Genomic DNA, 14,756 nt, shown 5'->3' on the forward strand with positions numbered 1-14,756 from the left:
GGGGTGGCATACTTTCTGAAGGCACTACACAATCAAAAGGGAGTAGCCTCAATACAGGGATAAAATTACAAACTGGCTCAAAAACTAGCAGTTTTACATCAGTTTTTCCTCCTGACTGTGGACTTCTATTGAAGTAGGCAATGTTTGTGATTCATGTTAACTTTTTCCCCGTAATATTTCCCCACCTCTTCCACTTTGTCCTGAAATGACAACTTGATTTGATTTATTAGGATATGTAGAGGCGGGCCTACACACAATACCTTAATGTCAAAGTGGGATGTTTTTTTAGAAATGTTAAACAAATGTAATACATTTTTATTTTTTACCTGAATTGTCTTGAGGTATTCAACCTTTGTTTTGGCAAGCCTAAATAAGTTCAGGTGTGAAAATTTGCTTAACAAGTCTCCTAAGTTGCATCGAGTCACTTGTGTGCACTGTTGAAAAAAAAATATTTGACTTTTTTTTTCATTTCTTCCATTATGATAGGATCACAGGGCCATAACAAAGAGCAGCCTGTTTAGTTCTTTATTGTTCTCCTGGTAACTTGCGTCAACTTCCTGTTTGCCTGGGCCAACTGTATCCCGTGACATCATGGCTTCAGTGTGCCTCTACTAGTAGATGACCCAGCGCTGTAAAGGCAAAAGCAGAGCTATTCACCAACACAAAAGTACTCAGAGGGGTACTAATTGCAAAGGGAGCTCTATCAGGCGTCCCCTCACTCACCCCTGCAGCTGCTGGCCCCCGTCACCCAGCCAGCCACCCACCCAGGACAGCCCCCCCCCCCCAACCACAACAAACAACCCCCGTTCACACGCACAGACAAATGCTCGTGCACACACCCCCACACAAATATTTTTTCAGATGATTATCATGGGGTGTTCTGATATGCCCTATACTGCTGACACTAGAAAATGGCTGCTCTACTAGGTCTATATCTTGTTGTTAAGACATACGCAAGAAACGATCCAGGCTGCCTTTTGGTGGCATATTAGATTTTGCCATGTGAGAAGGTTTTGTGCCTCAAAATATGATTATTTCTTCAGTGGCTGGCTGCTCCTGTGCAGTGTTAGAATTGCCCTCATGGCCTTCACTAGATTCTCATTACTGAATCAGGTTATAAAGTTGAGGCACAACGTTTCAACAGGTAGAAAGTGAGAATAAAATGCAATCACACTTATAACAGCATTACACAAACAATTAAATTAATATTTTCAAAAGAATGACGAGTGAACATGGACCAATGAAGTCTGTCCTCTCGTCTCACACCCATGTCCCTCTCTCCTCCACTTGTCTTGTGTGTGTCTCCTCCCCCCTTCCTCCCCCCCTCTCCTCCTTTCCTTCAGTCCTTTACCCCTGTCCTCCCTTCCTCCATTGTGGCAGTAGGCTCAGTGTTTGGCTCCCACTTCTTAACATGGCTGGCTGTGTCATTGTCATCTCAGCAGCTCCCCACCTTGTTTAATTGCCTTTGAGTTAATTACTCCACAAAGTGTGAACAATGTTGTCAGAGTTGTCCTCAGTAAGGCGATTCTATCTCAGACACTACCCACTCGTCAAATGGAGGCCTCTTAAAAAATTGTAATTGTTACATTTTCTCCCCAATTTCCTGGTATCCAATTGTTAGTAATTACTATCTTGTCTCATCGCTACAACTCCCGTACTGGGTCGGGAGAGACGGAAGGTCGAAAGCCATGCGTCCTCCGAAACACAACCCAACCAAGTCGCAGTGCTTCTTAATACATCGCGCATCCAACCCGGAAGCCAGCCGCGCCAATGTGTCGGAGGAAACACCGTGCACCTGGCTACCTTGGTTAGCGCGCACTGCGCCCGGCCCGCCACGGGAGTCGCTGATGCGTGACGAGACCAGGATATCCCTACCGGCCAAACCCTCCTTAACCCGGACGACACTAGGCCAATTGTGCGCCACCCCATGGACCTCCCGGTCGCGGCAGGCTGCGACAGAGCCTGGGCGCAAACCCAGAGTCTCTGGTGGCACAGCTGGCGCTGCGATGCAGTGCTGTAGACCACTGCGTCACGCCTCAAATGGAGGCCTTTTTAAGTGGCGTAGGTCTAGGTGGGCACCAAATACTATTATTGAGTGGCTGCTGGACCAAAGCCATTGTAGACACTGGATAATGGAAAAGCTTGTTTTATAGTCCTGGGGTTCCTCTTATTTGATCGTGTCTGTGTTGAGTAAACTAACTCTGCCAGCAAGGCTGTTTTTAGATGAAGTGGTGTCCATGCAAAGCCTGTCTTACATATTTTGTTGTCCATCACTCATGTGTGCTGTTGTGACTATATGTAGCTGTGTTAGGAGTGTGGCCTTTCAGCCCACTGACAGTGACTGAGTAAGGCTGATCTTTGGAGGTCCTGCTCCCCTGCTTCTCCATACCAGTGGCATCAGCTTCATAGATCATGGCTGTCATAGCGTGTGTAGGTGCTTGCACCACTCTGTTAGCCTAATCAGTCATTTTCACTCGTCAGTCGCTCATCTCACCCAGACCCTCTCTCTCCCTCCCTCTCCTCACACTCTCCCTCTCAAGCACACATTTTTTTAATTAGGCAAAAATCAAAGGAGCAATATGAATATTCATAAGGCAACGACATTAATATGCACAATTATGCAAATTAGTATGCAATTAAGCCCTGTGTCTCCAGAGAGGCTTGGTAGCATTAACGGATAAGACTATGGGAGAAGGGGGTATTTGGAATTTCTGCTCCGCCAATCTTTAGAATCCTTGTTTCTCCCTATGCCACAGCCACCACTTGTGAAATAATTTAACATATTCCTATACGTTTTGTGTACTGAATATGTATGTTATTGGTCGTTTTATGGCTTAGCGTATGATGGCATCTGCAAAACTGCTGTGGAATGAATTTCAATGAGAAGCTGGACAATGACACATTCTGTTTTATAGTTTGCATTCTCAGCCAATCAGTGAAATGACCCCTCCATTAGACTGGTGATTTTCACTTTGATGTTTTCACATGGATATGTATGGAATCGTTCCTCAAAGGGATAGTTCACCCAAATGTACAAATACATATTGATTTCCTTACCCTACCTTAAATAGTCTCTGCCTAGATCTTTGGGATTGTTTACATTGTTTGTGGAAAACTGTCTATGGACAAGGTATGACAGCAATCCATGGTTTTATTTAGTTTCCCTGGCACTATTTCCACATGCTAACATTTTAGCATTTGTGGCACAAATCCCTTTCAAGTCATGGGACCAATATTAACATTTTTTTTGTGCATCATGTTCAAAACCTCTGACTTTGAGCTTCACAGTCAATTTTGAATACTTTCGGATTATTTGGAAATGAGGTGCTAAAAATGCTAATATCGGTCCCCTGACCTGAATGGGATTTGTGCCACAAATGTGAAAACGTTTGTATGTAGAACCTGTGCCAGGGGACTGATATTGCATGGATTTCCATCATACCTTGTCTCTGGACTGCTTACAAGTTGAAGAAACCAATGCCATGTTGTAAATTGGGTTAACTATCCCTTTAATGCAACAATGGCAGATTCTCTTAAAGATGACCTGTTGTCCCAGTGGCTTTGCCTTTAAACCAGTTAACTCTTGTGAATGACATACATTGGCTCAGGGCCCTGCACTGCTGACAAGTTCACCTGAGTGATGGGTGCTAGCTTGTATTATGGCTACATGCCTACAGATAGGTTTGAGCTATAGGACCCTACCCCTAACTTCACTGTTGGTCGACGGTATTGTCCTGCTGCCACTCGATCCCGTTGCTGACACCAAATGAACACTTGCGCTAGTACTAGGAAGGAGGAACATGCCCACAGTCATTGTAACTTGCTGGTCTTAGTATAATTTGTCCGGATCTAATAGTTTAATGGAAGTTGTCTCTTCCATGGTCCACCCAACCTTATGTGTGTTTTTAAAGCTGTCTATCTATACCAGTCAGTGAGTAACCCCGCCGTTTCTCTCATCCAGCTCTGGACGAGCGCAGTAGCTCTGGATCCTGGGGCCCTGGAGAACAGAACAGCCCCTCCTTCAACCAAGGACGGGTAAGCATTACCAGGGACACCTCATAGGCTCTCAAACTCTCTCACTCATACACGATAACAGCCGAGTGTGTTGGCAAACTTTAGATTCAGACTGGTTGTTTTTACTTTGTACCTAATGTCTTGGATCAGTGTCAGGTGTTGGCAGGCTCTGCGCTAAACTTTACATCTGTGGAAGCCCAACGGTAATTGCAGCTTCACAGCCACGGTAACTGTCTTGGCTCATTTCGGTGTACATTTCAGGAACGGGGTATAGGGGGTGAAGATTGGCTGCAGCAAACTGTGATTACTGATTACCACAACTTGATGATTAAGTAATTTCTAGAGCCTGGATTTCTAGAGCCTGGATTCGCATGACAGTTTACAGACTGGGATGAACCAGTGCACTGGCCATGGCATGGAAGGACTTCAGTGAACTCTGCTGACTTGGACTCCAGTCCTCATCATGTGTTCTTCCTGTTTTCCCACAGGGCTACGGAGATGGCTCCCACTACAATGAGCATGAGGGCCTGTCATCTCCCTTCCTCAGTTCAGGAATCGGAGGTAGGCTACACTCAGTCTGCTGGCTTGTCTCTTTGTGTCTATCACTGTTGTAATGAAGTGGTTCCCAACCTTTTTCAGTTACTGTACCACCAACTGAATTTTACTCTGCCCGGATACCCCTGAAGTTACCCCTTCGTGCATTTTTACCAGTAGGGCTGTGGTCTCATAAGTCTTTTCAAGTATCCCCTGTGGATAGGCCAAGTACCACCAGGGGTCCTAATACCCCTGGTTGGGATCCACTGTTGTAATGGGGATAGGTTGTAAATAAGTAGCGGAGGTTACTGTTGGTGTGAACAATTTCATGGTCATAACAAAATATGTAATCTGAGTGACAAAGTGCCAGAAACTGTGTGTGTAATGTGTATTTAGTGGGTGCTGGGGATGTTAAGAGCACTGAAGCAGAAATGCTCCCTTGGGGTTTGTCTGGCTAGCAGCTGAGCGCTCTGAAAGGGGGAGCCCGCTTTTATCACTACTTTTGTATTTTAAATGGCTACTAAGAATTTTTTTACTATGTCATTTTGAAAAATTACTCTGAATACCCAATGTGTAACTTCCATTCCATAAGGAACCCGCTAATTGTACATTTCGTCTTGCAGGTAAAAATGAGAGAGTACCATACTCTTCGTTTGGAGGCCAGGTAAGAGTACTGCTGACCCCTTTGCTTAGACCCTGTTATGATCATAGTTTAGGTTGCACACATCACCAATTCTAACTTGATTTGAGCAAAATTCATAGTCAGGTTTCAGTATAAGGAAGACCCTGTTTTCTCACTTCTCCTTTCATCCGAAACACATTGAATTAGAGCGTTCTGGATTTCCCAGAACTGTGCATTCATGTGTTTTTGTATGCATTCCTGCATGTGTTGTTTGTTAACCCCTTGCTCTTTGTTGTTCTGCCAGCCTGGCTTCCTACCCAGTGACATCGCCATGCCCAGTCCAGATTCCATGTCCCCCTCTGGGCTAAAGTCTGCCTCTCAGTTCTACCCCGGATCGTACCCCAACAACCCTAGGAGGAGGCCTCCCGATGGCCAGCTAGGTAAGAGAGATGGATTTGGGAAAAGCTTTTCTTTGTAGAAATTTTTTTCAGGCTCTTGCCTTTTTATGTTAGATTATAGAACAAGTTGTCTCAGCCAAATATATGTGTAGCTTTAACCTTTTTAACTGGGTGAAAAACGCTAACAATACACAATAATACTGTTAATATGGTCAAATAATATTTTATTTTAAAACAAGACACTAACGGCTCTAATTTAATAAACCTAACACAATGGCAAATATTAGTGCTGGCGGTAGCGCTATAGTTCTGGGGTGTGCCAGAAATATTTGTGCTATTTTGACAGCAGGAATTATGAGCGCATTAACTGGCGGTGCTGCGAAAGGACTGGGTTTTGATTAATAAATTAATTGTAGGTGTGACAAGGGCTTGGCCACTCACTGGCCAATCAACGTGTTTCATGGCTTAATAGAGTGTTGACAGAACATTGTTGTAATTGACTTCAACGAGTATAGGCCTACATATCTTATATGCATCGCTCAAACAAATACTGTAAATTGTATTGTGTGAGGCACGTTCTCAATAAGCAAGATGCATCCTTGGCCGTTGATATGGTTTGAAGGACTGAATGTATTTATTTATTTTACCTTTTATTTAACTAGTGGGTTAACTGCCTGTTCAGGGGCAGGACGACAGCTCGGGGGTTTGAACTTGCAACCTTCCGGTTACTAGTCCAACGCTCTAACCACTAGGCCCCAAAATAATTTGAATACGTTTGGAAATGGGCTTCTTTGGTAATTAGACAAGAGGTGCTCTTTGGAAATGAGGATGGATACAACCTGAATGGAGTATGCACTATGTGAATAATGCAAAAGCATCACGAGTAAACGTTACTACTTGGCTAATGCATGGCCAGGAAAAACACCTGGTGAATTGCTTTTGAAACAGCTGATTCTAATTCTAGTAGGGTAAGGGTTTCCTGCTTGTTTTGTTATCAAATGGAAGAGAAAACAAGCAATTGTTACAGGAAAATAACTTGAAAGTTTCTAAATACAATGGTCACCGGCATCTCAGCTCTCATTCCATTATGGGCATATGGACATGTAGCCTACATTGAGTGTTTTTTTTTTACACACATCCAAAATAATAACAGGCGCTGGCTAAAATAACGTACATAGATACAAAGGGGATGTCCGCTCACTGTTTTTCTGCTTCAGAACGTGTCCTTTTTAATAAAGCTTTGTTGATTGAAATTTATTTCAAAGTGGTGTCACGAGCTTAACCCTTTATCGAGGGTCTTGACTACTTGGCAAATGCATTGGGACAGACAAAAAAAACCTGCCTTAGTCAAGTGGCAAAATATTGTTTTGATGTCTCTCAATACAAGGTTTACGGGAACAAAACACATATTTTCCTTGTACCATGTGCATAGGGCACTGTGTGGCACGCTTGGACAGGCTGTGCTTCCGCTGTCAAAATACGTGCCATAACCAGCAGCGTTACCATTAAGGCCAGGTTTTGGTTGGTCTTAAATATTCCCACCAGCGCTGTCTGAAATTGGCACTTTGGTGCATGTTTTTAAGAACATGCCTCAGATATTGCCACCCCTCCCACCTTGGCGCAAGCGAGCTCATGTAAGACAGTTCAATTACCAATCCTGGCGCAAGGGCTGGAAAATAGCAGAGCGCCGACTTTAACGGGTCAAAATTTCCAGCGAGCGTGCGTTTGACAATTGTGCTGTCTTAACACCAGCCGAAAATAGAGCCCTAACAGTCAACCTTTATGAAGCGTGCTATCTGATTTACCTTCTGTCTCCCTGTAGACACCCAACCGAAGAAGATCCGGAAACCCCCTGGCCTGCCTTCCTCGGTGAGTGTTCATTCTGCTCCCCTTCACTTCACCCCACACTAACACTTACCACTCGTGTCTGCTCCCCTTCACTTCTTCCCACACTAACACTTACCACTCTGTCTGCTCCAGAAGCTCTCTGACAGACAAACAGGCAGGGCCAAAGGGCCTCTGCTCACTCAGACAAACAACTGGCAGGCGTGTGAGAGAGCTTCCAAACAAACATTTAGTCTCTACAACACTGGGCTCAGATTACTGACAGAGTACCAAATTAATAACTTTAGTCTACATTGTGCTCCACTGACAAATGCTACAGATGCTGAGAAAGCCTCCAAATAACCAACAGTAGTAAATAACACTGTAGAGTTGTTTTTGTTGAACTAATTGCATGCCGTGTGGTATTTGCCTACCTTGCCCTGTAAGATGGTCCAGTGTGTTCAGGGTGCCTGATGCCTTTTTAACTAATAGTGGAAGGCCCCCTGCCAGGGATCATTAAAATGATATATTGTCATTACACAAACATTTTCTGTAACCCAAACCATGGGCACATTCACTCTCCTGCGCTCTCATATATGCATATACGACACCGCAGCGAAGACTGTCATAGTGAAACCTCTGTGGCCAGGGTTCGTGACTGCACCACATAGGCAATATTAAACACAGCCTGGGTTTGAGGCCCGTCTCTCAGCCGCTCCCACAGTTTGAGCGATGGCCATGTGGTTTTAGTGTAAATTAATGTAAAACCCCTGGTTGCCCCCCTCAACCCGTCCGCTTACGCTTCGCCACACGATGGTCTGGGAGGCCTCCCCCTATGAGTGACCCAGTTGTGAGGCGTGCTGCTCGCAAGTCCTCTTAGCCTGTGTCTGAGCCCAGATTAATGACTGCTGATGATCCTGTCTCCCTCTCCCTGCTCTCTCACCCTGCTCTCCCTCTCTCCCCTCCCTGCTCTCTCCCTCTCCCTTTGCACCCTCAGCTCTGTGGTAGCCTAGTTCTAGCTCTCCAACCCAACTGCCAGACCCCTCAACTAAACTTCTAATACCTGTACATCAGGGCCTGCCCTAACCCCTAACCTCCATGTCATACACAACACAGGCCATTCCTCAGGCGTATTGTTACCCCTTAATATGGTGCCATCTACACTACATGAGAAGTATGTGGACACCTGCTTGTTGAACATTTCATTCCAAAATCCTCAACATTAATATGGAGTTGGTCCCCGCCCTTTACTGCTATAACAGCCTCCACTCTCCTGGGAAGGCTTTCTACTAGATGCTGGAACATTTCTGTAGGGACTTAATTCCATTCAGCCACAAGCAATAGTGAGGTCGGGCACTGATGTTGGGCGATTAGGCCAATTCCCAAAGGTGTGAATTATATGGACCTCGCTTTGTGCACTGGGGCCTAACCCAAACAGTTGCCACAAAGTAGGAAGCTCAGAATCATAAAATGTTGTCATATGCTGTCGTGGTAAGAATACCCTTCACTGGAACTAAGGGCCCTGAACCATGAAAAACGTCCCCAGACTGTTATTCCTCCTCCACCAAACTTTACAGTTGGCACTATGCATTGGGGCAGGTAGCGTTCTCCTGGCATCCGCCTGACCTAGATTTGTCTGTCGGACTGCCAAATGGTGAAGCGCGTTTCCACTGCTCCAGAGTGCAATGGTGGCGAGCTTTACACCATTCCAGTCGATACTTGGCATTGCGCATGGTGATCTTAGGCTTTCGAGCGACTGCTCGGCCATGGAAATCCATTTCATGAAGCTCCGGGACGAACAGTTATTGTGCTGACGTTGCTTCGAGGCAGTTAGGAAGTCGGTAGTGAGTGTTGGGAAGTGTTGGGATGTCATAAGGTGAATGCACCAATTTGTAAGTCGCTCTGGATAAGAGCGTCTGCTAAATGACTTAAATGTAATGTAATGTAATGTGTTGCAACCGAGGACAGATGATTTTTACGCACTAAGCTCTTCAGCACTCGGCGGTCCCGTTCTGTGAGCTTGTGTGGCCTACCACTTCGCGGCTGAGCCGTTGTTGCTCCTAGACGTTTCCACTTTACAATAACAACACTTCCAGTTGACCGGGGCAGCTAGCAGGGCAGAAATTTGACAAACTGAAAGGTGTCATCCTATGACGGTGCCACGTTGAAAGTCACAGCTCTTCAGTAAGGCCATTCTACTGCCAATGTTTATCTATTGAGATTGATGGCTGTGCTCGATTTTATACACCTGTCAGCAACGGGTGTGGCTGAAATAACCTAATCTACTAATTTCAAGGGTTGTCCACATACGTTTTTTAATACATGCATACAGTACCAGTCAAAAGTTTGGACACAAACCCTTGAATGAGTAGGTTTCTTTATTTTTTACTGTTTTAGAATAATAGTGAAGACATCAACTATTAAATAAATCAGAGACAGTGTCACCAGCAAAGCACCATTACACCACCACCTCCATGCTTCACGGTGGGAACCACACGTGCAGAGATCATCCGTTCACCTACTATGTGTCTCACAAAGACAAGGTGGTTGGAACCAAGAATCTCAAATTTGGACTCATCAGACCTGAGGACATATTTCCGCCGGTCTAATGTCAATTGCTTGTGTTTCTTGGCCCAAGCAAGTATCTTCTTATTATTGGTGTCCTTTAGTAGTGGTTTCTTTGCAGCAATTAGACCATGAAGGACTGATTTCACGTAGTCTCCTCTGAACAGTTGATGTTGAGATGTGTCTGTTACTTGAACTCTGAAGCATTTATTTGGGCTGAAATATCTGAGACTGGTAACTCTATTGAACTCATCCTCTGCAGCAGAGGTAACTCTAGGTCTTCCTTTCCTGTAGTGGTCCGGATTGACTGACCTTCACATTTTAAATTAAAGATGAACTATTGTTTCTCTTTGCGGCAGGTAGCCTAGTGGTTAGTGTTGGGCCAGTAACCGAAAGGTTGCTAGATCGAATCCCCGAGCTGACAAGGTAAAAATCTGTCATTCTGCCCCTGAATAAGGCAGTTAACCCACTGTTCCTAGGCTGTCATTGTCAATAAAAATGTGTTCTTAACTGACTTGCCTAGTTAAATAAAGCTGTTCTTGCCATAATATGGATTTTGTCTTTTACCAAATAGCCCTATCTTCTGTATACCACCCCTACCTTGTCACAACACAACTGAATGGCTCCAATGCATTAAGAAGGAAAGAAATTCCACAAATGAACTTTTAACAAGGCACACCTGTTAATTGAAATGCATTCCAGGTCACTACCTCATGAAGCTGGTTGAGAGAATGCCAAGGGTGTCCAAAGCTGTCGCCATGGCAAATGGTGGCTACTTTGAAGAATCTCAAATATATTTTGATATAAGAATTCCTTTTATTACTACATGATTCCCTATGTGTTATTTCATTGTTTTGATATCTTTATTATTCTACAATGTAGAATAGTACAAATTAAGAGAAACGCTAGAATGAGTAGGTGTGTCCAAATCTTTGACTGTTACTATGTGTATATGTAGTTCCTTAGACCAGTGTTTCCCAAAGTCTGTCCTTCGGACCCCAAGGGGTGCATGTTTTGGTTTAGTTGATTATTTGAATCGGCTATGGCATGCTAGGGCAAAAACCAAAACTTGTACCCCTTAGGGTCCCGAGGACCGAGTTTGGGAAACCGTAATTTAACCTTTTATTTAACTAGGCAAGTCGGTTAAGAACAAATTCTTATTTTACAATGACGGCCTACCCCGGCCAAACCCTTCCCGAACCCGGACAGAGCTGGGCCAATTTTGTGCCGCGCTATGGGACTCCCGATCACTAAGATGCAGCCAGGGATCAAACCATGGTCTGTAGTGATTCCTCTAGCACTGAGATGCAGTGCCTTAGACCGCTGCGCCACACAGTGGTAATAATACAGACCTACAGTGGTTGTATTATTAATGTAGAGGATATTTTCTCTAAGTTGATATTGCTTTCTACTAGGCCCATTCTATTGTCATATTATATCACATGATTTACAAATGCTCACACAGTCAGAACCTGAATTGCATTAAACTGCCATTAGTGAGAATTTTCCACAGAAATCCAAATTCTTTCTTCCTAAGAACACAATTATCCACCCGCAATCATTGTTTCATTCCCCCACACATCTATCTAGAGCAGAGGATTCGCTCAACATTGTTTCCCCTGAAAGACAAGCCTATTGTTAAATGAAGCCATCTCCGCCTTGTTCTCTCAAATTAACCGTGATGGTAGTAAAGCCCCTATTCACACACACACTGACTCCCCTGGCCATATCATGCTTTGTTTAAGTCATTTAGATGACCTTATTCTGTCCCCCACCCCAGCCTTATCTCTGCCTATTTCATAAATCATCAGCGCCTTAATTCCCCCCCCCACACTCCCCACTCTTTGCCCCCGCCCCCTCCATTGCAACCTCGCTCTCTCTCGCTCTCTCTCGCTGACTGGCACCCAGCCCCCGCTTCTCTCAGCCCTCTCCCTCTCCTCGGCTCTCCTCAGCCCAGCTGCCTGTGGAGTTGGACCAGGTCCAGGAACAGGCAGATGGCTCTGTAATTAGAAGTGCATCTCTCCATTCCCTTTCCACTTCTCTCTGTTAAATCAAATTACAGAAAAAAAATCTGTTTTCTGGTTTAGCATTCTTTGCAGCATAGCCTCTCTCTCTTCCCTCTTTTACCCCGTACATGCCAAAAAGCGTGAGTGATGTGTTATAGTGTCAGGAAGCTGGGATCTTTGTGTCCATTTGAGTTTTAGGGGAGTAATTTGACATTTCCGACACATGCAGGGGAAAAAAGGTTTGGAATGGCTTGCCATTTTCAATGTAGCATTCATTGTGGTTCGGAATAACTTGATAGGACCCTTGAAGGGCCATTTAACCAAATGGCTATTAGAGTATTGGGTCACGGACCCATATCACCCCTAATTCAATACATGCGTATTATCTATACCCCTTCAGTTCAAACCCACGGTCTTGGTACAATAGAAATCGGAGAAATTATTTTGAAATGTGATCCCCTTGCTTATTTGAAGTCATGGGCTGGACAATGTTGTGCGTTTGTGCATATCTCAGTGTGTGAGCTGCTGGTGAAAGGATAGCTTGAGGGCAGGCGCTGCAGGCACTAACCCTGCTATGTCACTGGGCTCCTGGGAGAGAGGAAGTGCTGGCTGTGCTGTGGGGTTGTAACCGTCACTGTGCCCAGCATGGCCACACTGCCGCTCTCGAATACGGCATAGGCAAGGGAGGCATGCCAGCCTCACCCTCGCCACCTCCTGGCTGCTTAGTGCTACAACCGTTAGCTAAACGTTAAAACCATTGATTAGTGGCAGTTGTGCATTTGTTATCTTGGCAATTGTAGATGTAAGGCTCAGACGCCTTTTATTTTAGGGGAGGCTGTAGGTATGTATCATGGCACAAGTGTGTTTTGTTGAAATGACGGCTAATGTGAATTTTTTTTTTTTACCCATTAGGTGTATGCCTCTTCCTCCGGGGATGAGTATGCCCGTGACAACGGAGGATATCCTGGCACCAAACCTGGCTCTGTCTACCCAGGCTCTTTTTACATGCAAGGTAACTATGTTAAGCCCTGGAGTGATGACAGTCTAACCTCTTTTTTTTCTATTTTTTATGTTAACTTAATGATTTTAAGGTATATGAAAATGTGTTTTGAGTTCAAATGCACTGGAGTGAGTCATGTTTGAGTGAGTAAGTCCATTGCCTAACCCTGTTGTTGTTAACAGAGGGACTCCACCCCTCCTCTGACCCTTGGGCCTCCTCAGGACCTTTGGGTCAGTCTGGCTACTCTGCCATGCTGGGGAACTCTCCCCACATCGGCCAGCCCGGATCCTTCTCTGCCATCAACCCACAGGACAGGATGGTGAGGACAACCCCACACTATGTAATATTTCATATAATTTACATTCAAGTAACTGTTGTTTTGAGTTCTGTGTTCTTTTTTAAATGCTATTTCTACTCTCTGACGAATCCAACTTCCATACAAGTTGCTCTAACCCAAGCTGTTCTGTCTTCCCTCTAGAAGCGTCAACCCCTGCCTCTGTCCCCACAGAACTACCCTCTCCACGGCAGTGAGGTGAACGGCAGTCTCGCGCCCGGCTTCCACTCTGGGTCTGGGAGCTACAACCACACATCCTCCAACGGTGCAGACAGCATCATGGGTACAATAAAGGCTCACATGACAACTGTGCATTTTGTTAACCAATTACCTTGTCCTTCTCCTGATAAATATGTTGTGTTGCTCCTCGGTTTAACATCGTCTTTAAAGTGGTCTCACTAGCTTATTGGAGACCTTTTATATAGTAGTTGCTGCCTTTTAAATAATGGGTGAGGTCAATAAGCTGTCGTTTCTCCACAGCCAATAGAGGCACCACTGCAGGGAGCTCAGGGGATGAGATTGGGAAGGCTCTCGCTTCAGTGAGTAATCCTCTCAACAACAAAAAATCCTACAGACCTTTTGATTGAACTGCATTGTGTTCTTTCAGTGTTCTGCTGTTCACTGTCTAAAGACACTTTGTCCTGTGTGGGTTAGATCTACCCCTCGGACCACAACAGTAACAACTTCTCCTCCACACCCTCCACCCCAGTGGGCTCACCCCAGGGAATTGCAGGTATACATACTGGATTATATCTGCATTTGGTAGCTTGTATTAGTAAAGGGTTTGACTGGATCTCTGGAGCCCTGAAAATGGTTCTGGAGCTCCATCTACTGTTGGAAATCAGAGCTGTCATTTTGTTGGACAGGATGTTCTGTGTAAATATGGCACTTCTATTCTCTCTCTGCAGGAGCTGCATCTCAATGGCCAAGACCTTCAGGGCAGTCTGCCCTGTCACCCAACTATGAAGGGCAACTGCATGCCCTGGTGTGCCCTCTTCACTCCAAATAATTCCAAAATCTATTATTTGACGTGATCGTATAGTAGTCAACATAGTGACTGAGATTTTCCCTGTACATCTGTCTCCTTGCAGCAGAACAAAATGGAGGACCGCCTGGAGGAGGCCATCCACGTGCTGCGTAGCCACGCTGTCCAAGGCCCTCCCGGCCTGGGAGGAGGAGCCCACTCTGACATGCACAGCCTGCTGAGCGCTGTGTCCTCTGTACACAACGGTGGCCTGGGAGGTCTCTCTCAGGCCTTCTCCAATGCTGGCCTTGCCCTCAGCAACAGACACCCTACCATGGTGAACACACCCTCTGACTCCAAGACTTAGCCCCCTGTTGTCTTACATTAGAGATTATGATGATGATTTGTATTGAACTTTCCAAGCAACATATTTAATAAAGCTTTTGCCATCGCGTTGCATGTTGTGTTTGATGTCTCATGTTTTGTTACTGTTCT

General features: G+C 45.1%; 1 protein-coding gene across 7 annotated transcripts in view; it reads left to right on the top strand.

The window, feature by feature from the left end:
* LOC118359234 (transcription factor E2-alpha-like) overlaps positions 1–14,756 on the top strand; it is a 32,150-nt gene that overhangs the window by 9,930 nt on the left and 7,464 nt on the right. For 5 of the 7 annotated variants that reach the window (XM_052480531.1, XM_035737632.2, XM_035737630.2 and 2 more), the window contains 12 exons: positions 3,962–4,035; positions 4,503–4,575; positions 5,172–5,212; positions 5,475–5,610; positions 7,391–7,437; positions 12,876–12,975; positions 13,146–13,282; positions 13,442–13,580; positions 13,778–13,836; positions 13,952–14,030; positions 14,206–14,282; positions 14,389–14,598. In XM_052480531.1, the coding sequence (XP_052336491.1) occupies positions 3,962–4,035; positions 4,503–4,575; positions 5,172–5,212; positions 5,475–5,610; positions 7,391–7,437; positions 12,876–12,975; positions 13,146–13,282; positions 13,442–13,580; positions 13,778–13,836; positions 13,952–14,030; positions 14,206–14,282; positions 14,389–14,598 (1,172 nt within the window). The remainder of the gene's footprint in view (positions 1–3,961; positions 4,036–4,502; positions 4,576–5,171; positions 5,213–5,474; positions 5,611–7,390; positions 7,438–12,875; positions 12,976–13,145; positions 13,283–13,441; positions 13,581–13,777; positions 13,837–13,951; positions 14,031–14,205; positions 14,283–14,388; positions 14,599–14,756) is intronic. The other 2 variants (XM_035737627.2, XM_035737629.2) reach the window with 2 other exon arrangements.

This window comes from Oncorhynchus keta, chromosome 26 (genome assembly GCF_023373465.1).
Source record: "Oncorhynchus keta strain PuntledgeMale-10-30-2019 chromosome 26, Oket_V2, whole genome shotgun sequence".
NCBI lineage: Eukaryota > Metazoa > Chordata > Actinopteri > Salmoniformes > Salmonidae > Oncorhynchus > Oncorhynchus keta.